Source organism: Stegodyphus dumicola, chromosome 1 (assembly GCF_044657685.1).
Source record: "Stegodyphus dumicola isolate Sdum_Otavi_A_Nest chromosome 1, ASM4465768v1".
Classification (NCBI taxonomy): Eukaryota; Metazoa; Arthropoda; class Arachnida; order Araneae; family Eresidae; genus Stegodyphus; species Stegodyphus dumicola.
Window position 1 is genome coordinate 52,120,036 of NC_140768.1, and position 24,823 is coordinate 52,144,858.

The 24,823-nt window shown below is 36.0% G+C and overlaps 1 protein-coding gene across 1 annotated transcript in view; it reads left to right on the forward strand.

Moving 5' to 3' along the window:
- LOC118205429 (cubilin-like) overlaps window positions 1-24,823 on the forward strand; it is a 140,862-nt gene that overhangs the window by 64,672 nt on the left and 51,367 nt on the right. The window contains exons 13-15 of the mRNA XM_085814393.1: window positions 10,752-10,994; window positions 14,523-14,645; window positions 19,991-20,242. Of these exons, the coding sequence (XP_085670519.1) occupies window positions 10,752-10,994; window positions 14,523-14,645; window positions 19,991-20,242 (618 nt within the window). The remainder of the gene's footprint in view (window positions 1-10,751; window positions 10,995-14,522; window positions 14,646-19,990; window positions 20,243-24,823) is intronic.

The following is a 24,823-nucleotide window of genomic DNA, read 5'->3' on the forward strand; positions in this document are numbered from 1 at the left end:
GCAATGGGACTCAAAATTTGGAGGCGGGAATTTAGGGAATTTCGGGAGACGCTTTGCGGCAGAATTTCGGACCGGCAGAGACTGACCCGTGTAGCAAAACGTCTAGCGTCGGCCCTGGATGAGACTTAAGGATATGAGGAAATTTATTTATTCCGGATTCAGCTAATTCTTGAGGCATGAGTGGGAAACAGACGTAAGTATAGTAAACAACTAAACAAATTTAATTCAAGTTTAACTTTCTCAAAGCTCGGTAGAAGCAAGACAGAACTTAGTGGAACAACATGTCTTTAATTAGTGGAGCAACACGCCATTCTCATGATACATTGGCAATGCATGATACATCGTGTACAGCGGATGCCAGCTGAGCTTTGTGAAGGCTACAAATCTGAAGGTTTTCAGATATCGCAAACAAAAAGCGAAATTTTCCAGTTAATGGAATTTGTGAAGAAATGTGGAGAAGTGGTAATAAATGAAGATGCTATAACAGAAGTTTGTCATTGCGATGATAATGTCCCAATCATCAATCAACTAACGAACATCGAAATCTGCAGTAGGGTTTTCTAAATCTACCGATAGCGTAGAAAGTGGCAGAGAGGCTACTGAGAACAAAAACATTTCGATTGAGAATTCTCCGACTCAACAAATAGGACTTGAACAGCTGAACTTTGTAACTGAACAAGAAATTATATCTATTATATAATGAACGAGAAAGTATTATCATATTAAACAACAAACAAAGCAACTTTAACCACTTATATTGAAAGAAATATTTAATATAGCAAACAAATAAATGTTGAGACCCCTTTTTTCGTAAATTTTGATTCCCTTAGGTCGTAAATGCTTCATTATTTCATAAATCCCCAAGTCATATTTCATATTTTTAATTTTATAATTTCTACGTGTCATCTTACTAGATTTAAACTGATAATCTAACGTTCGGAAAAATCTCTAATCCGGGATCGCCGAAGTCCCTACGACTCTGGATCTTGGACTTTATATAATATGAGGCTTTAGAACATACTATATTTGATTCAGGCTCTACGAGACCATAGTACATGTGACTCGAGGGTAGGAGAGACGATGCTATAGAAGAGGGCAGTTTGGGGAGCCGGTAACTAATAATAATAATGAAAAGTGAAATATGTACATGATATATATAAAATGATATAACGAAACGGTATATGTGAGGTTCTTAAAAGACTTTGGACATATTGTAAGGATCTTAAGTTTTACTAACGTTTATTTTATTTTAAATCTTTACTATCACTTCTTATTTTCTACTTCCGGCCAGAATTATAAGCGTGAAGGTTTTTATGCAAAGTTTGTCTAGCGAACGCCAAGTATTTAAGTGTGGCCTTTTTGCCAAGCAAGAGAGAGGAAGCAGTGAGTTCGAAGCAGGCCGCTTACCTTAGAAGTTACGCAGTTGCTGTTCGCCTTCCAGGCCAGAGGTTTTAATCCTCTTGATAAATTAAACATATTGTAGTGTTCACAGTCTCTGTGCTACATACGCTTCCTGTTATTATAAGGCCAATCTTCCACGTGTATTATTCTAAAGTTAAATTAGAGTTTAGTTTTATTTTTATACTTTTACGTTAGACCCCGAGTGGCGGGTCATTGTATTCCGAAGTACGGAAGTTATTGTATATAGAGAAAAATAAAGGGTTTTGCATACCCTTCGTCTGTATCCTGTCTACTGACTACAATTAGTGAACATAGCTTTAGTAAGCTCTCTGTTCCTAGTCAGGTCCTTGTATGTTCCCGAAGAAGGTTAGAAGGAACAATTAAACCTGATAGTGGCGCCCAACGAAGAAGAATAACCATGGCCGAGTTTCAAGAAGAACCTGTGCTGCCTGCAGAAACGGCTCAGAATCCAGAAATGCCAGCTGCCGCCCTGGAAGGATTCGGTTACATCGTCCAGACCATGCGCGCTTCGATGAAACCAGAAGCAACATTTAACGGAAACTCACCGGTAACCAGTTTTTTGGAAAAATTGGATGACCACTTCATGCTCTACCCCGTGCACGAGTTTCAAAAAGTTACCTTAGCTACCAGCGCTTTGAGGGGCCAAGCGCTTAACTGGTTCAAATGTATCGGCAGAAGTCTCTTGGGTCAAGCAGGAAGTCCCACCTATACTTACGAAAATTTCAAGACTGCCCTACTAAAAGCCTTCCCTGTTGTAAGGGATCGTGCGAAATTAGAAACGGAACTTTTTAGTATATATCAACAAAGAATCGAAAACCTCTCGAGCTTTATTTTAAGAAAAATTCACGTTTTCAAGCTCTTGTATGGAAACCGTCCGGATCCTGAAATAATTCAAGTGATTTTGCCGAGGTTACTGTCCCAAGTGCAAGACTTTATTGAATTAAGAAATCCGACTACACTGGAAAAGTTATTTGAGCTAGCAATCCAGTTTGAAAGTAGAAGAACGGCGGACGTCGAAAGAAGACGCCAATATCAACAGCGAAACCAATTTGGTACGCCAAGACTACAGCAAACTCAAGCATACGGCTACGGAGAAAAAGCGAATCAGTGGGCAAGGAAACCCGAGCATTCAAAAATAGCCGGCGAACGTCTACAGTTCAATAGCAACCCAGGAAAAAAGTCTCAAGGGCAGGGGAAAAAGAAGGAAAGCACGGAAAGGAAAAATAATTTAAACTAAAACGGATTTCTGCTGACGAGAGGGTGCGGAAATCCGAAGGCCACGAAAATCCCTCTTCCTACAAGTTAAATACAGTAATGGTGAAAAATTTGACTCTTCCGAAGATTGAAGTCTTGGTGAATAATATCCCAGCCACCGCACTCCTGGATACCGGCGCGCAGTGTTCCTGTGTGGCAGAGGAGTTTTTTAGAAAGTATTTTCGCAAATACCGCATATATAATGCGGATAATACAACAGTGTTAGCGGCGCAAGGAGAAAAATGTAAGTGCGTAGGTAAAGTACCTTTGTATATCCGTATCAAGGACGAACAAGTAAAGGTGATGTTTTTTATAGTAAAGAATCTGCAAGCACATTTAATCTTAGGAATAGACTTTCTTTCAGACGCACAAGCTACACTGGATTTTAATGAAGCGTCCCTTAAGCTGACAATGAAACCAGTGCGTGCAGAAAAGGCTGAACCGCCAAGGTTAAATCTTGACCACCTGCCTAATGACGAGCAAGATAGAATCCGACAAGTGGTAAGTGAATTTGCTTCGTTATTTAGTGATATTCCAGGATTTACTCAGGTTACTAACCATAGTATTGACACCGGAGATGCATTGCCAGTTCGTCAAAAACCATACCGGTATGATAAGAATAAGGAAAAAATTATAGAATGGCATATTACCGATATGCTACGTAAAAAGATCATAACGCCCATCTCAAGTAGTTATGCTAGCCCGGTGGTTTTATGTAAGAAAAATAATGATTATCCTTTGGAGTATCCAAAAAGGTGGAGTTTCGCTATTGATTACCGTAAATTAAATTCCATAACGAAATATCCGGTATATCCGTTACCGATCATAGAAGAAATTTTAAGGAACATAAAATCAACCAAATTTATGACGACTTTAGACTTAACGACTGGTTGTTTTCAAATAGGGGTGAGGCCTGAGGACGTGCCTAAGACTGCTTTTATAACCAAGTCTGGCACTTATGCATTTTTGCGTATGCCGTTTGGCCTTTCAGGGGCCCCGGCAACATTTCAGCGATGCATGGACATTGCGTTAAGACCTGTTCTTGGAAAGTCCACATTTATCTATTTAGACGATATCATTATAACTAGTGATAATCTCGACCAACATATACAGGATTTAAGACAGGTGTTTTCTTTATTAAATGAGGCCGGTCTAAAAGTTAATGTCGAAAAGTGCAAATTTGCAGCCCCTGAATTAAAATATTTAGGTTACAAAATATCGCAAAAAGGGATCGAGACAGATGAATCAAAAATAATCGCTGTACAAAAGTATCCGACTCCAAACACGGCAAAGAAGCTCTCTTCTTTTCTAGGACTTTGTTCATATTATAGGTCCTTTATAAAAGATTTTGCGGCTATCGCTGAGCCATTGTTAAAATTAAAAAGGAAAAAGGCAAGATTCTCGTGGACGGCCGAAGCCAATAGTGCTTTCGAAAAATTAAAACAAGCATTAACGCAAGCCCCTGTGTTGAAATTTCCTGAAAAGGATGAAAATTTAGAAATTTCAGCGGATGCTTCGGATTATGCGGTAGGAGCGGTACTTTCGCAAAATCAGCAGCCCGTGGCATTTTTTAGCCGAACTTTAAATCAAACACAAAGAAACTATTCCGCGACCGAGAGAGAGGCACTTGCAGTTCTGTTAGCAGTGCAAAAGTTCCGAGTCTATTTTGGAAAGGCGCCGATAACAGTATATTCTGATCATGCGGCGGTAACTAGATTGTACTCAGGGAAAAATTTATCCCCAAGGTTAATAAGATGGGCACTCAAGCTGCAAGAATATAATCTGGTAATCAAGCATACCCCCGGAAAGGAAAATATCGTAGCAGATGCCCTATCACGAATTAAATTAGACGAACAGGGTAATACCGTAAAAGTTGCAATGCTGACAGCGTGTACAATAAATTCCCGAGAAACTGTAATAACCGAACTGGGTAAGGATCCTGAGTTTGGAAGTATTTATGAGTATTTGAAGGATCCTGAAAATTTTAGCCACCAAGATATTGTGGCGATAAGAAATAGGGCGGCCCATTACGAACTAATAGATGGTCTATTATTTTATACAAAAACTACGAATTCCAACAACGAATTTCGACCTATTATCCCAGCTAGTCTTAGATTAAATATCCTGCAAGAGCTCCATGACAGCCCTTTAGCTTCTCATGCTGGTATTCGAAAAACTATCCAACGCGTACGCGAGGCAGTCTACTTTCCTGAACTGCAAAAGTTAACAAGGGCGTATGTCCAGTCCTGCCCAACATGTCAAGCCGTTAATTATATTAATTTCCGCCCGGCCGGGTTTCTAAATAGTATTAAATCCGAATTTCCAAATGAAATAATCGGCATCGATTTATTGGGCCCTTTCCCAAAAAGTCAGTTAAACAAAAGTCGCTATCTCCTTGTTATGGTTGATCATTTTAGTAAATGGACCGAAATTGTTCCCTTAAAACGAGCCTCCGCGAAATTAGTTACCGATTCTATTTTAAATAAATATATTTTAAAATACGGGGCGCCCCTAAAAGTTATATCGGATAATGGTCCTCAATTTGTAAGTAATATATTTGAAGACATGTGCCAAAAACTGGGCATACGTCATTTAAAAATGGTCCCGTATCGGCCGCAATCAAATATAGCGGAACGGGTCAACAGAAATATAGTGAAAATTATCCGTAGTTATGTTAAAAATTTTCATAAAAGCTGGGATAACTATGTCAATGAATTTGCTTTCGCCCTTAGGACCGCAAAACATGATACAACGGGAAAAACTCCTGCTGAGTTATTTCTAGGCAGAAAGATTATAACACCGTTAGATAAATTATTTTATGTGCAACAAAGAGCCCCAGAATTTAAAATGGGTGATATAGAAAAACTAATTAAGGAGGCAAAGAAGAATACTGAAGTAGCACAGAGAAAACAAAAATTGTATTACGACTTGAAACGACGGGGAGTAACTTATAAAGTAGGGGATGAAGTACTAAAAATTAAGCATTCACTTTCTTCAGCACCAGAAGATAAAACTGCCAAATTTTTTCCACGATTTGAAGGACCATATGTTATAGAAAAAATAACTCACGCTGTTGTAGTGTTAAAGGCCAGAAATGGTGAAATCTGTTCCGCAAATATTGATCAAATTAAGCCCTACTTCGATCGTAATAAAATGCAAATCTTTTCAGATCTTTTGCAGGATCCGGCACGGCAGACACCGCAGGTACAAGTTCCAGAGGTGGGAAAACGACAAGTACAAGGGAAAGCCAATGAGAGACAGAAGCAAGTGAAAAGAAAATTGCCCCGCGGAAAAATTGAAGGTAAAAAGAAAAAGAAGCCGTTCCACCGTCCAGAAAACAGAGTTCACGAACACCCCCAGAATGAAGAAGGGAGAAGGACGACGTATGTGAAGAGGACCAGGAGAAATGACGGCAACTATAACCCGGCTTTAAAACGGAGGATCGACTCATCCGACAGAACTCTCCGCAGCAAAAGTCGCCGAACTGCGGAAGGGCCATCAGCGGCGGAGGAAAAAGTACAAGAAAAATTTGAACGGCCAACAACGAGGTCCAAGCAGGATCACGACAGAAGTTTCCCGGTTCCACCAAGACCAGCTGCCTTCAAACGGCCAAGACCACAAGCAGAGGACAAAAGGAAGGTGTTCAAGGGTGGCCGTACTGGTGAAAAACGGAAGCTTCCAGAGGAAAGCACTGAAGGGCGAGCCCGTACAAGAAGGAGGATCAACCAAGCTACTATCTGCTATACCTTTAAAGACTGGGCCCAGAAAAGGATGTCCGAATATTACAAAGATAAGTAAAATTTTATGTTACTTTGCAAACTTAAGTTAATCTTTCATTCTTACTGCAAGTGGCAGATTTCAAGAAGTTTTACCTCATGCGAGGTCTACCTTTATCGCCAAAAGGGCGAGAAATGAGTTGTGACCGATTTTCTTATTATGTTTTTAAATTACTCGTGCGTAAAACTAAAGTTGATGTATAATAGCGTTGTGTAAAGACTTAAATCTTGCAAAAAGTTATTGTATAAATTTTATTTAAAACATTCTAGCAAGAAAGAAGTTTTAGTCTGAAAGACTTTTTGAAATGTAGTATTATTTCAATGTAGAAAGAATTGGCACTTGCTTTGAAAAGAATAGAAGTTAACAATGTACTACTAATGTATGTTTTCAAATGTGTAAAATTAACGGCAGGTTGATATGTTCTTATATACATGTGAACTGTTATTTTAAATGTTAAGAAATACCGTGATATGGTAAAAGTGAAAGTAATGTTAAAAATTTGTTATTCGTGTGACTGTAAAGATTAAATCATGGTGAATATGTGGTAAAGGTTGAATGATGTAGTTAGGCTCTCTGACGCTACACTTTAGAGTTAGCCACTTTTAGAATAGTACCTCAGGGTTTAGAGTTGAAAGTAGGGTGTGTTAAGAGGTCTCGTTATGTTGAATTTTAACACGTTAGTGTTTTGATTGTAGGAGGAAGTGTGGCACACGTAGACAGAAACACATTCGTGTTTGGTGTTCTTTTACAACACATGTCAGAGAGCACGGGGAGAGATAATTAAAATAGTCATGAATGAAATAAGAATGTTAAGAGCAGTATAATTCTATATGTTACTTGCCATGTCATTGTGTAACATTTCATTAAACTAGTTTTCCTTCCAGATCTCTGGAAGGAACCAGAATTGAATAAAAGCTCCTGGTTAGATGCAGTACAGATGAAAAAAAGATTGTTGTATATCCTGGGAACTGCTATTGTAACAAATTTCTTTCTGTTAAATTTCTAGTTTCTAGCTAAGTTGTGTTTGTAAAAGGTTGGCCTCGCGTTAGATTCTAGAGCTAAAAGTTTTCAACAAGGTCGTTTTAGACCTCAGTTTCAAACTAATTAACTCTGGCGGGAAGTATGTAAGGATCTTAAGTTTTACTAACGTTTATTTTATTTTAAATCTTTACTATCACTTCTTATTTTCTACTTCCGGCCAGAATTATAAGCGTGAAGGTTTTTATGCAAAGTTTGTCTGGCGAACGCCAAGTATTTAAGTGTGGCCTTTTTGCCAAGCGAGAGAGAGGAAGCAGTGAGTTCGAAGCAGGCCGCTTACCTTAGAAGTTACGCAGTTGCTGTTCGCCTTCCAGGCCAGAGGTTTTAATCCTCTTGATAAATTAAACGTATTGTAGTGTTCACAGTCTCTGTGCTACATACGCTTCCTGTTATTATAAGGCCAAGCTTCCACGTGTATTATTCTAAAGTTAAATTAGAGTTTAGTTTTATTTTTATACTTTTTTTACGTTAGACCCCGAGTGGAGGGTCAGTGTATTCCGAAGTACGGAAGTTATTGTATATAGAGAAAAATAAAGGGTTTTGTATACCCTTCGTCTGTATCCTGTCTACTTACCTCAATTAGTGAACATAGCTTTAGTAAGCTCTCTGTTCCGAGTCAGGTCCTTGCATGTTCCCGAAGAAGGTTAGAAGGAACATTGAACCTGATAATATTATCCATGAAATCAAGATTTACAAGACCACATAATCTATAATAACATACTTGCTATATACATTCTTTTGCAAAAAAATCGAAGCACCATGAAAGAAGTGATTGTTTTTGATGAAATTGAATATGTGTATAGCTGACACACAGATAATAAAATGATTAAAAAATTAAGGTACCTGCCCACGGCTCACAATCACCCATTAAGTGTTCAAATTAGTATTTGGTGGAACCGCCTCTGGCGGCAATGCATGCTTGAATTCGTCGATGCAAGGAGGGGTAGAGGTTCCTAATATCATCCTGCGACACATTCTGCCAGGCATTCATCAGTTGTAACTCCAGATCTGCGATATTTTGTGGTGCCCGAATTTGGTGGCCTACCATATCCCAGACATGCTCGATTGGCGAAAGGTCTGGTGATCTTGCTGGGCAAGGAAGAATATCAACGGCACGGAGACAGTCCGGAGATATGCGAGCGGTATGTGGCCTGGAATTATCTTGTTGGAAAATGGCCCCAGGATGGCGTGCCATGAAGGTAATGCAACCTACCGCAGGATGGTATCAACATATCGTTGAGCTGTTAAAGATGTACGGAGGATGACTGGAGATGAGCTGCTGGCATAAGAAATAGCACCCCACACCATCACACCATGAGTTATGGCTGTATGCCTTTGTAAAACAAAGGCTGATTGGGACCGCTGTCCCCGTCCTCTCCAGACACGAACGCGATGGTCATCTGCTTCAAGAGAGAAGCGGAATTCATCGCTGAACACTATACTATGCCAATCTGATGGCAGTCATGATGATCGGCTGCGACACCACTCCAGACGACTCCGCCGATGTTGCGGGCTCAAAGGCAAACGTTTTAATGGCCTCTGTGAGCGTAACCCCGCCTCAGACAAGCGCCGTAAGATAGTGGACGGTACTACGGGAGGTATAGACGTGGCTGTACTGCGTTGAATAGTCGACAATGATACCGTTGGGGCGGTTCGGGCCTGGCGAACAACCATCCTATTTTGCCTCGCATTTGTGCTCTTTGACATCTTCATTTCGTCGGCAATTTCCTTGTAGCAAACATTGCTGCCAATATCTTTGCACAGCAGTGTCTGTACGCTGCAGGTGGTGGCCTATTGCTCGGTATGACCACCCAGCTTCACGCAACCCTACAATGCGATGTCGATGTCGATGTTCGATGTCGTTTAGTTGTCTGTAAGATCTTCGATATCATCATAATGGCATCTTCAGTTGCTTCTTTACGGAATTACAATGGCAGCAACAAAAAAGATAAATTTTCCGCCTCTGTTACTAGTTTTATACTTTCGAATTGTACATTAGAAATGCGCGCTATGATCGCAATTCCTGTTCGTTTGCCTTGAAACTTTGATCTTTTGCATGTTCGATCAAGATGTTTTCGGATACCAAATTTCGTCACGATCGCAAAAGTCCTTCTTGGAGCTCCGATTTTTTTGGAAAAGAGTGTATTTTAAAAAGCAGCATTTTTTATATATTTTAAATCTTTTTGGAGAGTGTTTATCTGTTTTAATGATAAATAAGCATTCTAATTTACGCACCCCTTGCATGAATATATACGCTTCGCATTTCTTCCTGTGATAAGATAGAGAAGATTTAGCTTTCAAAATTTAAACAGTATACATATTTTATATTAATCATAATTCAAGAAGCTTATACACAGATGCTGCTTAGTACTGATTAGTATACTGAGTGGATTAAATATTTATTATTCAGCCTGATGCCAAGTGCAAGATTAATTAAAAGCATGATCATTCATAAAGATTTGAAATTCTGTTTTATGCACTAAATATTGTTCACGTTGGCTTTTATTATCAAAAGCAACTTAACTGAAAAACCACATCCCTAATAAACCGTTTAAAAGTTTTGGAAGATATTTTACTTCTATTCAAATATTTATTCGAAATTCCAAATTAACACATTTTTAACCTATTATGAAGAAATATAAGAGGTATTAAAAATACAGATCTTTCTTCATAAATATTCAAGTACTTCTAATGATAATTTGGTGCAATTTGACGCAGTTAAAAAAGGGCTTTCAGAAACATATGTATGCAATATCAAATTAAATGCACTTTGTATCAAACAATTATAGTGCGCAGTACGGAATGAAAGTTGTTTAGAGTTTAAACTTCTCATTGATAACAACTATGAACAGCTCTTTCTATAGCTAAAATTTAAGAAATTTGGCCTTTTGAATTCCCTCCCAAAGACTGTTTGACCTCAATGAATTGATTACGTCTTTCGACATATTAAAATTATTTGCATCAGAACTAACTACAATCGCTTCTTTTTAAAAGACACGTTTTTTTTTTCTGAAGAGTATTCGTTGTCCACAGTATATTGAAGGTAATGTCCATATTTGCATTTTAATGAGATAATCCATATTCATTTTTCCCTAGTTCACTCAGTTAAACTTATAGTTAATACGAAAATAGTTTGTCTACTAAAGAAGAAGGTTTCAAAAAATAAAATTTTTGTAAGTTTTTCTTTTTCTTTCTTTTTTTTTTTTTTTTTTTTTCATCGAAAACCATAATGCCTTATTCATTTTAAATGCCATCCTCAGCTTCTTGCGATGTGACCATCACTGAGGAACGTTCCGTCATCCATAGTCCAGGTTATCCTGATGATTATCCAGCCGATGCCCTCTGCGTCTACACGATCAAGAGATTGGACAGAGGGGTGTGTCAAGTGCAGGTCGAATTTCTAGATTTTGATGTGGAGGATGAGCCAGACTGCAGTTCAGATTTTTTTCAGTTGCAAAAGAACGGTGATAGGTACTGTGGCACACGTGCTCCACCTACTTCAGGTAAGAGAGTCAAACTGTATCTCAGTATAATGAATATTTTGCATACAAATTTTTAAATAATTTTAAGATAAAACATGATATATGTATATGTTAATTAGATCTACTATAAATTAAACAATCTCATAATAATGCAATTTTAAGTTTTTCTTAGGGAAATTTTGTATCATTCCAAAACACATGGATATTTTAAATGATATTGGTGCTTTTTCGTAGTGTTTGTTATTTTTTCCCTTTGAAAGATACTTTTTTATAAAACATTTGGTGATGAATGGGATAGTTATCAAGCAGTTAAGAGGTATCTCTAATACTATTATACAGACAGCTGGTCATCATGTAACCTAGGCTATAGTGGAATCAGAACTGCCATGAAATAGCCAGGTAGCAAAAAATAGGTTGGACAGTGCTATGCAGATACCCAATATCATCTTATCTTATGCAGTTTAAAAAAAATGAAGGAAAAGCATGAAGAGTTTGACGGAAGAAACGAAAGTAATCCTGGTTATCATATGCATCAAATATCATATTTTCAAGAAGGCAAATCTCAGAGTATGTTTGGAAAGCATCCGGTATTTATAATGACCTTCCATTGATTATACTAAAAAGGACTGCAGAATCTCAAGCAATAAAATGAAAATTGTTAGTATTGTTGCAAAATTTGCCACCGTATCTTGTTGTAGTAGTTATTAAACAGCAATTTTCTGCAGCAAATTGCATTTTGAGAGAAATAAAGTTATTTTTGATATGCCTAACTATTAATTCTATGGCATAGATATAATAATGTTAAGGTTTAATGAGAAATTTTAAGGTTATTTGGATTTGGTTTATGGCAAAACACTTTATATATCTAACCAAGGTTATACGCCTAACCCAACGGGGTAAGATTAACCCTGATGATAGCTAACAGTTGTGTAATGAAAAACATCTATCCTATGAGTCATTAATGGCGGAGATGATTTTTCTTAATACATGGCAAAGAGCTATTATTATTTTTATTCCCACGCCTGAAAAGAACTGAAGCGCTCTGTCACCTCAATTAGTGGGCATTGTAAAAGACTAGAAAAAATGAAAAATTCTATAGGCTTGAAAACTATTGGCGGAAAATGGGAATAGGTGACCATTTTAAATATAAAACAATTTTCGAAAAGGAAGGTAATCCAGAATGCATTTCTTAAGAGTAATCACCTCGTCCTCACTTTTCTTTGGTATGGAGGAAATATATAACAAAACATAAAAATATGATAATCTGCAAAATTTTTTATAATGTAAACTTATGCCGAAAATTACTAATTTTTATGCAAAATGTTTTTGAAAGATACATTCTTCGCTTTCCGATGTTTCCGTTGAAGAATAGTGTGTACTGCACGCCTGCATACTGAGTACCACACACTTTTAGCATTAAAAATTAACTTCATTTTAAAAGAACATTTTTCAACAATAAGAAAGGAGGAGTAATCTTCAACAGAGAGGATAACTGCATTTGGATGATGTGTTGATTTGCTGCTAAGGCGCAAACACGAGTTTCATGCAGACATCTGTATATTTCTCTAAACCTACTTACTAACTGGTCAATTTTCAAAGTAGAAGACACTAAGCGTTCATTTTTGTCGCAAGAAAGCATCCTGATTTGGAATTCTATTTACAGAACACATTAATTCAAGCTTTTCTCAGAAGCTTAATTCCTTGGAATGATATTCGATTGTTAGCTACTTACATTTTAGGAAAAACTGTTTGTAAAGATTAAATCTATTAAAATTCTTGTGGAATACTTATGGGGAACCATACATGTTCAATTTTGCATATCTGTAATAGATCTCTCGTTAAATCAAAACTCGATTACTCAATAATCATCTATGGATCGGTACGTTTTCTGTCATGACAAAGCTTGCTTCTGTTCATAATATAAGATTTGTTTCATAAGGATTTGTTTCGATGGCTCTAAGGATTTGTTTCAAAGCTTTCAGAACATCTCTAGTATAAAGCTTTTCTGCTGAATGTTTTAAATCTTCTTTGAGGTTAAACTTCCCATCCTGCTAGAGATCTTATGCTTGACGATCAGCTGTTCTATAATAACCATCCCTTATGCATACTCGGCATCAGTTTAAAGGCTGAGTTTCTACGTAATGCATACGATTTGCAGTATCTGGTACTTCACACAGAAAACCGATTTAAAATATGGCAATGGGCGGCTGCAAGAGATTAGTTTCGAACTGTATTTAACAGCTTAAAAAACTGCATCAATGATATAAATAGTGTCCCTTTTGATGAACATCGACTTGTGTAACGTTTATACGCCAGTTCATATTGATGGGTCAAAATTATCTAACCATATCAAATGAGCCATTGTTTTTAAACAATAAAACTATCAATTTCCTAAATATTTTTCTGTGCTCACGACCAAAATCACTGGTATTAATCTTGCTCTTTTCTTCATAGTTAAAGAGAAAGGAACAAAATTCATCTTCTGTCCAGACTAATTAAATGTTTCGAAAACAATGTCAATTCCTTACGATAATAATTCTGCAGTTAAGAAAGTTCTGAAGCATGATAGGTCCAACGTATATTGTTATTACAGGAAATACAAAGCTGCAGATTATTACTGCAGCTAAAACTGTTGATGAAATTCATTACCGATCCTTTTCCTTTATCGGCATCCACTATTCCATCAGACAGAAGGCCCTGAATAAATGACATCAGTATACTGAGAAAGACGAAATTCAAGTAGAAAAACAAGTCTAAAACTCAGACAAAAATCACAAAGAATGATGTCATTTGAACTCTGCTCCGGATCGATCATCTAGACTCCCACATCAGCATCTGCTAAAAGAAGGATGCACCAATCTGTAACTACTGCAAGCTTCCTTTGTCAGAGCTTTATTTTCTAATATATTATTAATTCTTTGATAGTCTTCGTCTTCCCTATTTTATATTTTTTAACGTCACCTTAGAAGAGGTACTTGAAAATAATGCGCATCACAATATTTTCGCAAATAAATTAGATTTTAAGATTTCATTTTAATTGTATACTGAAAATTACATGTATTTTATTATAATTTATAATGTTTTATTGAGGGCGTAGTTCAGCATTTAATATAACTTTTATTGATTAATTACAAACCCCACAAATATTTGCTTTTATGATGAAACTATTTTTAACCTATTTTCTATAACCACCGAAGCCATATAGCACCTTGCTTTTATGAGTTTTCATCCTATTTCCATACTATTTATTTTCGTTTTAAATGGATAATTTTATTCAGTTTTTAGTAGTCAAAGTGTCAATGTTTCACTTCCTTTTATTTAAGCAATATTCTGTTGTTAACGACCCGTATTCAAAAAGCTGTGGTGTATGAGGTGTTGGTTAGAAACGCTGCTTTTATAAGTCTGCCATTAGTTTATCAAAATATAAACTTCAAGGTTTTGTGCGACAAAAAGAGAACTATCGACTATCGTACACCATCAAATTTTTAAAGAAAACTGAAGAGATTTTTAAGAGAAAAGATTTTTAATACAACTGATTTTATTTTGCAGTGCTCTCATTCGAAGGAGATTTAGATGTGCTACGAATGGTATTCAGATCCGATTCTGTTAGCCACAGACGGGGTTTTGAAGCTCGAATTCGACAGTTGCGCAATTCCTGCTACAGGCCTATAGGTGAGTTTGAAATTCATCTAATAAAAGTAGAAAAATCTATTTTCTGAAACTATATAAAATAAAGCAAATGAAATAGAAGATGTCACTGCAGTTTTAATATTTAGAAAATGATTAAAAAAATTTTCAAAATTAGGGTTTAATTCTATAAAGTAGTTATAGTAACTGCTCAATAACATGCAAAATATTCATTATATATTAAATCATACCACAGCTCATCGCATTTTACAAATATGTTCTTCTGAAGTCTAGCTTTAGGGCTGTTGAAAAATCCCACAAACTATTTTTTTTTTTTTGTATCACCGTAGAGGGCGCTACTATTCTTATAAAAGAGTGTTTGTTTTCGTAAATAAAATGATTATTTTTGTAAAATGCTTTGAAGTATTGGCTTCTATTAGTAATAAGTATGATCAGCTCTCTGACTGGAAGTCAAAATATACTTTTTTTACCAAATTGGTGCATCTGCCGGGAAATACTGTTTGTACTTCGAATAAAAAATGGTAATGTAAAAGTGTTGCAAGCCTTTGGATTAAATATGTACTGCTACCTTTGGATACCTTTGGATTAAGGAGTTCCATGTAAGATTAATAACCTAGATAATTCAAGGTAAGATTTAATATTCTCCTTTGGTAAAGAAATGAATCTTTATATTTCAAATTACTTCCATTTTGATTGAACTGATGACTGAACAACTCTTATATTGCAAATTACTTCTATTCTTTATGTAATCAAAATCAGAAGAGAAATTTAGTTAAATAAGGATAAAGTTAATTTGAAAGAATTGTTAAAAATTGATTTCGAAATGGAAATCGCAAACAAGAAAATTAATTTCTAAACTCGAAACTAAAATTTTAGAAAATGAAACAGGAAAAGAGTTGGAAGAACTTTCAGAACAGATAAATCTGAAATTTAAACAGTTAAAAGAAATAGATTCTGAAATCCAATGTGTTACGAATGTTAAAGAAATCGAAACCGAAGTTATTAAATCTGATGAGTAGCATGAAAAATTGATTAATTGCTCATGTAAGTCAGAAGCTGCTATTACTAAATGTAAACTAAGTAACAAAGAACGTAACAACAACCTATTAGCTTGTTAAAATTAGGAAAACAATTCGTTGCGGATTATGGAAGGTTTCACTGAAACGCTCTGATTTTGAAAGCAAGGGAAATCTCTACTCTGCAGTAGAAAATACAAATTCGAAACACAGAGATACAATTAAGAAATTAATTAGAAAATTAATCAGAAGTACAATTAAGAAATTCAGTTCACGAATTTCAAACAAGAAAATAAAAAGAAAAAGGTGTATATTTACTGTTCGGAAACAGTAAATAACAAGCAAACTTTGTTACCTATCTTGAAGTAACCGTCTTTAAAGTAAAACTGCCATATAAATAGTCATTATTGAACTATCAGTATAAAATCGTCCCCATACGCTTATATTTCGACATTATCACCTAAGTCTGATGATAGGGCGGTATCCGCTACTATATTCTAGAGAATGGGTCCGAGATTTGAACCTTGGACGGATCCCTTCTGATACTTGTGATGTATATTGATGCCGTCTCTTTTATAAACTATTGATTTATCACTTAGATAACTGCCTATCATCTCGAATATGTTTCTTGGACATTGTAATCTTTTTCGTCTATCCAGGACACCTGGCCACCATAAATTGTTGAAGGCCGAGATCACGTCTAGCGAGATGACGCAGGTGCGAAGCCCCTCTCTTCTATTTCTGTCTATTTGTTTTATTAAAGCTTTCTAACGCGTCCACCGTGCTCTTGTCTGGCAGGAAGCCATACTGCTTTATGTTTAGGGCTTGGGCGCTGATTAAGAGTACGTTAGTCTTTTTGCTAATAACTTATCTAGGATCTTACCCCATGCCGACAAAAGGCATATAGAGCGGTATACCCTGCCGTTGTTTCGTCTTCCCCTTCTTTCTGGAAGAGGAGTAGATTCCCTGTTTTCCATGCTTCCGGAAAGTATCCATTTTCTAGATATTTATTAAGGATTTTCTCAGAGAGTTCCTCATTGGCTAGCATTGCTTATTCTACTATCTCTATAGATAAATCATCATTACCTGGAGCTTTTCCCTTCTTTGTTGTTTTAATTATGGACCTTATTTCATCTATTGTGAATGGCCTTTCTTTCTCTGCATCCGAACTTTCCCTTGCCTCTTCTCTTATCGCCCTATGATCCTCTGTATCTGCGTCTTCCTCATCTTGGGGGAAGTGGAAGTTCACTATTTGTTGTAATGTGTCCTCTATTGTCTCTGTCCATTCGTTGGAACCTTTTTTAATTGTACTCAGTTTTAAAGGTTGATATAATAGCTCCCTTTAACTATATCGAAATTATGTCCCAAAAGGGAATTTATCTTTAAATTATTCCAAAAGTTATTCTACGACCTTTGTTTTGCTCTGAATATGTTCTTCTTATATAACACCTCTGCTCTTTTATATTTCGTCCTTTTTCCCTTCTCTCCTCATTATATGAGTGTTGGTAAGCCTGCCTTAATTTTCGTAAGTTCTTCCTTTCCTGCGTAAGGTGGTGATTCCACCAAGTATTTGAATTTCTGGACCCTGCTCTGTCTTTTTGATGCTTTGGGAGTAATGTCCTTAGATACGCACTTTTTATTTCTACTGAAATTTCTTTTATTGTCTCATTTATCTTATCGTTGTAAGGAATTTTGAACGAACGGCCGGAACAAAAAGGAAGACTGCAAGATGGGGACACTGCTATTGCAGTATTATAATAGGCGTTGGCAATACAAGTGTATAATAAGGCCTCGGTATAGATACAAATACAGGTGAAACCAGTACAAATATTTAAACATTACCCTCAAGCAAGAAAAATTTACAACATTACTTTACATCAGCGTTTCTTAAACTGTGGGCGCGACCACCAGAGGGGTCGCGGGACTTGCAGCAGGGGGGTCGCCAAAACCAAATATTTTTACACAATGTATCTGAAAATAGATAAAGATAAGACAATACAGACAACGCTGTTGGAACGAGACGGCTCCCGACCTAATGCAACCTCGATGGTGCCAAACAGGATTAATATCGCCTCGCCCGTGGATCAATGTCCATGTTGCGACCCCACAGAGCAAGGGCAGACAAGGCAGTACGGTACGAGTACGGTCCCTGCCGAGTTTCACTCTGTCCTGAGAGCCCTCAGGCCTTCTGTGAAGTCTGTTATTATGCCTCCGTGGTTGAGACTGTTTAGGTACAGATCCTAACCAGTACTTCCCAGGCATTCGTCTGAGTCAACCTCCGGAGAGGGAAGACAATACAGACAAAAAAAAAAAAAAAAAAAAAAAAAACGAAAACGTTTCGACGCATTTTTTTGTTAATATAAACGTTCATTTTCCTTGCTTTGCACATGACGCTGTCATTTCATCTGTTACTTATTTAAACTTTACACATTGTTCTATGCCTTGAAATTAGAAATTAAAGTTAATGAGCTAAAACAGCAATAGTATAGTACAGTACAAGTGAAAAAAATTGACAGTTTCACTCACGCGTGTGTCGAATTTGCGCAATACTTATGGTGTCCCACAAAATTTTTGTAAATATTAGGGGGACCTGGAGGTCGCGAAAAAATCTCAGTGATAAAAAGGGATCGCGATTGAAAAAAGTTTAAGAAACCCTGGTTTACAGTAGCGTACAAGGAAAACCATCGATCGGATGGTTCGGTAAAACGATCGAAACTAGTGCTGTGAAAACTTGCAAATAAAACACTGATTTTCGCTGTTTGACTTCTAAATTAACTTTTAAGGATATATACAATGGTTATATACAGCTAAAGTTACTGCTTTACTAGTTACAAAACATTATAGTGTGGGTAGCAGGATCAATTGCTATGTCTTGTCTCCTTGTGATAGTGAGAGCAAGGGAGGTACAAGCCCTAAGCCGGATATTGTATGCCTGCTTTTGCAGGTATTAGTTGCCCATGCATGACCTCTAAGATGCCTTTTATGAGAACAGCAACAAATTTTGGTAAGAAACTAAACACTCTTCTGCCTGTAACTTCATCGTTCCTATCTAGTCGCTATTGATTAAAAAGAATTTGACGTGAGGAATATTTTAGATGAGAAGCTGCCAGTTTTATACTGAGAGTGATAACATTAATGTCTGTTGCCGTTAATTTGACTATCTGTTCAGCTGTGTTATAAGGTATTTCTCCAGCCTTCCTAGCATGCCTTCGTGGTGTAGTGGTTCTGCTCATTGGGCCGGTATTCCAGAGGTCCGTGGTTCGATTTCCGGCGAAGGCGTTCGCTCATCTTGCTTGCATCCAAAAATACCTAATGCATTTACAGTGTCATTGCCAAAGTTTCCAGTATGGGCAGCGCCCACTACAACTTCCGTCTGAGGTTACTAAGCAAACAGAGCATAAAGTTTCTAAATATGTCTCACGATAGGATTTAAGTGTCGATTTCCTTGAATTACCATCAGACTTGATGCAGAATCTGATTTAAATTTAATTGTGTAAGATTTGACTACGATCCTACTTTTTAATTTAAATTTGACTGTTATTTTATTTACATTGCCACAAGTGGTCGTCGATCCTGTTAGCCCAAGAAGCTTAGTTATGTTCAAAGCTTGTGTTTCAATAAAAAGGTTATTTTAAAACCTTTGCAAGCCTTTGTAATTAATTCCAGACACAGCGATAATTCGCTCTACGTCTTTAAGAGTTTGGATCTATGTTAAACTCCCAAAGAAAGAGAAACTCTACAAAACCTTTAAACAAAACTCAAAATTCACGTATTTCAACAATGATAGCGAAGTTAATTTTCATTTCCCTCAATGTATACATTCTATTCCTACTAGTAAAATAAAACATTAATTTTCATTTCTATAGACGGTGATACAAAACCCGTAACCCTCTTTCATTTAACGATGCGTATAAAATAAAATGCCCCGTCTGTTTCAATTTAATAAAAATTGAATTAACTTAAATCTAATTAATTTTTTATCTTTTTTTTAAAAACAGAAAGCTTGTTATGATTATGCAGCCATTCGCAGAATAAACAGATACGGTAGTAGATATGTATACAATTCATAGTATACAGTTCAAAGTAAGTATTTGTCAAATTATATGTGATTACATATTATTGAAAATCCGCATATTAAAAAATGATATGTAGTGATTAAGGGCGGATATTCAAATCTCGAATTTTACGAAAGATTAGGTATCCGAAATTTCGAATCCTAACCTCAGCCACCTTATGCCGTCACCCAATTTTATTATGATATAACGCTTATTTGAAATTTGATGGCCTTATCTACATCTGATAGTCTGTAGAAGTGGTTATCATTTATTTATATGTTTTAATCTATTCGTTTAGGTCCAGCTAACTCTAAGTTGTGTGGATCATATGCAGATGTTGTGAGTTACATCCAGAGTGATAACTTTCCTTTGCTATACCAGCCAAACACTGATTGTGAATACCGCATTGTTCGCAACAGTCCAGAGATTTGCCAAGTGGAACTCTACTTTTCACATTTCGATGTAGCTTCTGAAAGTTCTGCCAACTGCGACCGTGATTATCTGGAAATTAAGGGAGCAAAATACTGCGGCAAAAGAGATGGACAAAGAGGTAAATGCAGTATCTTTCGCCGGAAAATTTTATTTATGTTTTAGCCATTATTCTTTAACTTACATTAGTAAGCTTGTCTTTTTAATTGTTTAGCTGTTTATATGAGAAAAATGATATAAATATAATTATGTGTTTGTCATTTTGAGCTACATAGAAATCAATATTTGAAATGTCTTTGGAACCAAAGATGAGGAAAAATTCAAACAATAAGAAACTTTACGATTTGATCTGCAAAGCATGTAACCAAATTAAGAATGAAATTTCTATATGTTAAGTGTATACTTTTTATACCTAGTTTCGATATGACTACCATTAGCAACGTAATTATTTAAACTTTTCACACGACTCTTGGATTAAGAATCCGTTCAATTGTTTCCATCTTTAAAAGATTCTCAACCCGTTTTTTTAACCTCCTCGTTATACGATTTCGAAGGTCTTTTGCTGTTTCCATTTATTTTTTTTCTTGAGAGTTTTAAGGTATATCTACAAGAAATCATTGCACGTACTTGGATAATTTACGGCAGAGATGAAGCTGCATTGTCTCTAATCTTAAACCAGTATAACGTCGAATAGTAGAGCTTATAAAATCCTTAAATTTATCAGAGAGCTAACGATTTTATCTATTTAAAGTGGCAAATGATAAAGGGCACGTTAGAAACAGTTAATTGCACGAGTTTCATAAACGCGATACTGCAGTAGTAACTCGACGCAACAGTTATCAGAGGTAACGGAACATGCAGTTGTCGATAATGCAGATTTCTGTTGGTTTGATAAATTCTTGGATAGAGAAAAATGTAAGATCAACCACATTTTAGAAGCCCATTGGTGGTTTCTTAAGAGGATCTAGACTATGAAAGAGTTTCTTAGGACGATCTAGACCAAAAAGGTATTCTACGTATATGCAACCATCATTGAACAGCAGGAACTATCGAAAGATGAAATGCAGACGCCTTAATTTACTATGAATTTGGATGAGCTCCGAACCTGTTCTCCGTGAAGCAGCGACAAGAAAAGGTAGGTTTTTGTGTTTACTTGCTTCCTCAGCACAGAAGTAAACCAGATTGGAATATATTATGAATAAGAGATGAACAGTATACAATAATATTAAGAGCCAAAAGACAATATGCCAAGTTTCAAAACCTTGACTATCAACCACAAAAGAATGGCTTCCCAGGGAATGTTTTAAAAGCATTTGGGAGGATGTCAACGGATTGTGCCCGCATCTAAGTAAATGATAATTGCCATACACCAGCGTTACTCTGGCTTTTTCCATACAAAGATCACTTTTATAAATTAGATTATTCTGCTGACCAAACTAGTATTTTTGCCTCTTTCGAAAGCAGTTTTTTAGCTTAAGTTACTACCAGTATACTTTTTTTTTCAATGGCAGATTGTGAACAGTTACAGTCTAATACAATCCATTAATCTATACAAGGCCAGATGTGGTGGTCTCTTTATTATGGAGGCACCTAAGAGGTGGGCCACCATTGCCTTCTATAAAGGGACGGACAGTTACAACCATGCCTTCTCAGGAATTCGAACTCAGGCCCTTTATCGCAGTCAGGCTTCCCTAACTACTATACCGTCTGGGCAGCACTACCAGTATACTTGCATTTTTAAAATAGAATTAATTAAAATTCATTTAATTTTATATCGATATTAATGAAATTAATAGACAAAAATTTATATTCGTTTTTAATAATTCTATTGAATTTGGATAATCTTATTAATTAAATATCGAATAAATATTGATGCTCACATTAATAAGATGGATTAGCATGCCGATACTTGCACAGTTGTTCTGTGTTTCAATGTGTGCTGGTAAGCTACAGTCTAAGATCGGCACATACATTAAATCGATTTTAGTATTTTATTTTTATTTGAGTAAGTGATGAAAACACTTTTTCGCACAGACACTTCAAAGCAAACTGAATTATAATTTTTAAACACAATTTTATACTTTATTATATTTTATTTTCACTGGCAATGAGCACATCGGAGCCAGATATATAGAGAAACGACGACTAGAACATACTAGTCATAGTGTTTTAGTGGTCAAAAGAATGAGAAGTCCACAGTTAATAAATTTCACAAAATGTAAATTTTGATAGAAAAGTATAATTTCCAGACTCTGAGATTTTTCAGCTATAGCGTGGTGGTATAAAAAATTAATTTGAATTTTATTTTTTGCCTTTTCTGGAAATCTAGAAAGACTATAACGGTTTAGAGGACCACAGATTGAGAAACGCTGCCATAGACTATTTCCTACCAACTTTGTAGAGACGTTAGGTTATTTCGAAGCAGGAGACATAATAAATGAGTAATGCCCTCGCCGGGACTCGAACTTCGTACCTCTCGAATACGTGCCGAGTGTGCTGACCATTACACCACGAAGACATGCTAAGAAGGAGGGAGAAATACCTTATAACTTTTACTCCAGAAGCCTTTCATCAACGGATACTTTCATCTGCTGAGAATCAGAAGACAGTCTGCATTATCTATTCAAATGCCTACTAACACAAGATTTCCACATTCATCGCCCGCCACAAGTAACTCTAAAATATATAACATTCCTCCTGCAAAGGAGAGATCCTAGTAGAAACATGATCAAAGTAATGAATATGGTAGCAAACATAGGTGCAGATTTATGCCATCCCTGATCAAAAAAAAATTCCATCTCACAAAAAATTACAAAATGCCATGAATTTTTTTTTTTTTTTTTTCCAAATCGTATAAAATATTAAGTCATTAGCTTTAGTTTTACAAGTTCTGTTATAAACTACATTCGAGTCAAGTAATTCATCGCAAGCGATGCAGTGTCATGGTGCCCTCGTCTGCTCTCAGCTATCAAATGTTAACTAAATGATAGCTACTGACTTATAGTGCCAAAAGCTGGACAGAAAGAGAAAAGAACTTGCATCTAAGTGGCCAGCGCTTATTCTTTCATCATCATAATGCTACTGCGTTAAAAAATAATGGCTTTAAACCACCTAGAATATTTTTAAACATTTTTCTTCCTATTAGTGTTTCCCTTTGATTTGCAAATTTAGTGTCTTAATTAGGTATTAAAACAACATGCCAAAATATATAAGCATGTTCAGTATTTCCATGAGGGTTTAAATACAATACGCTGGAAATAGTTGTATGGTATATTTTTTTATATTCAACGCAGGTTTTTTTTCTTCTACTCTAATGATGATGATAAGGATTACCGATTTACAAAGTTTTTAAAAACTACTGTTAAATATTTTATTTTAAAAGTCATATATTAAATATGAATCGACACATTATAATTGTTCACACCCCTGATTTAAACATTCGGTAGAATTTCCAAATGCTTGGGGCATTTTCGAATATGTGCGTGCATTATTATAATACTAATTTCTTTCAAATGTTCATTTTCATTGCATTATTAGGACATGCAATCGCACAAGTATATAAGGCCTCAAAATACTGACTATTTGACTCAAAAAATATTGATAATATATTTCAAGTGTTACTTACTTTTCTCTACATGGTTTGCTGATCAGGCTAACTGCATAAGATTAATGCTAGTATCTGCAAATAAAAAAACCAACTTTCTTTCAGAAACATTTCTCGCCTTAAGTAGACAACTTTCCTGTGTTTTGCAGTTATTAACTAGACTGCAAATGTCTTATCAGAATTAGGTTTAGAAAAATCTTATAATCTTATAAATCGCTTATATTGCAAGAACTACTGGACTGCATTCCGCTAATGAATAATTTTATTCTTCTCCTAAGCATATGCAGAAAATGCCGCTAGAGGGCTGAGGTACGTAGGTGTAGCTAATGACGTAACATATACACCCAGCGTTGAAATTTCAATTTCAAATTTGAATTTACATTACAGTTCAACTTTGACGTAATTGACAAAGAAATACACATTTTTTAAACAAATAAAGAGATTAAAAAGTCAAATATGAAAAAAATATAAACATATACAGATGCAATTACACTATTATAATCAATATAAAGTGGAAATTCATTCCTTCATTGAAAGCAAACAAATTTGGCTGGGGGAAAGCTCATTAGATTATGGAACATCTTTATTTCTGAATTTGCGCCAACACAGTTACTAGCACTATCCCAATATAGGCAAGATTTTCCTCGTCTTGCGAAGAAGCGTTTTAGAGCTGCAATTAATGCGGCTGTGGATAAGTCTGTTACTAACATACAAAGATTGAGACATAAATTTTTTTAAATGTGCCCTTGCGTTGTTCCTTGTATTTAATCAAAAATGCGCCACAGAAGTCAATTCCACAGTTATAAAATGGAGGACTAGGGTTAACTCTCTCTGTAAATAAGTTTCCCAAAAGATGCTCAGAGGATCTGGGTTTATTTTTAAAAAACGTTATACATTCATTTACAATTTTTCGAGTTAAATTTCTTCCTCCTAGTGGCCAAAATTCCTGCCTCGCACAATGTAATAACGTTTGAGGACCTATATGTAAATATTTCCTATGTAGAGATTCCATTATAATTTTAGTAAATTTGTGCCTAGAAGGCAAAAGTTTGGGATGCTTTTTGTTTCGATCAAAGTCTGCATTTTGTAAACGTCCAC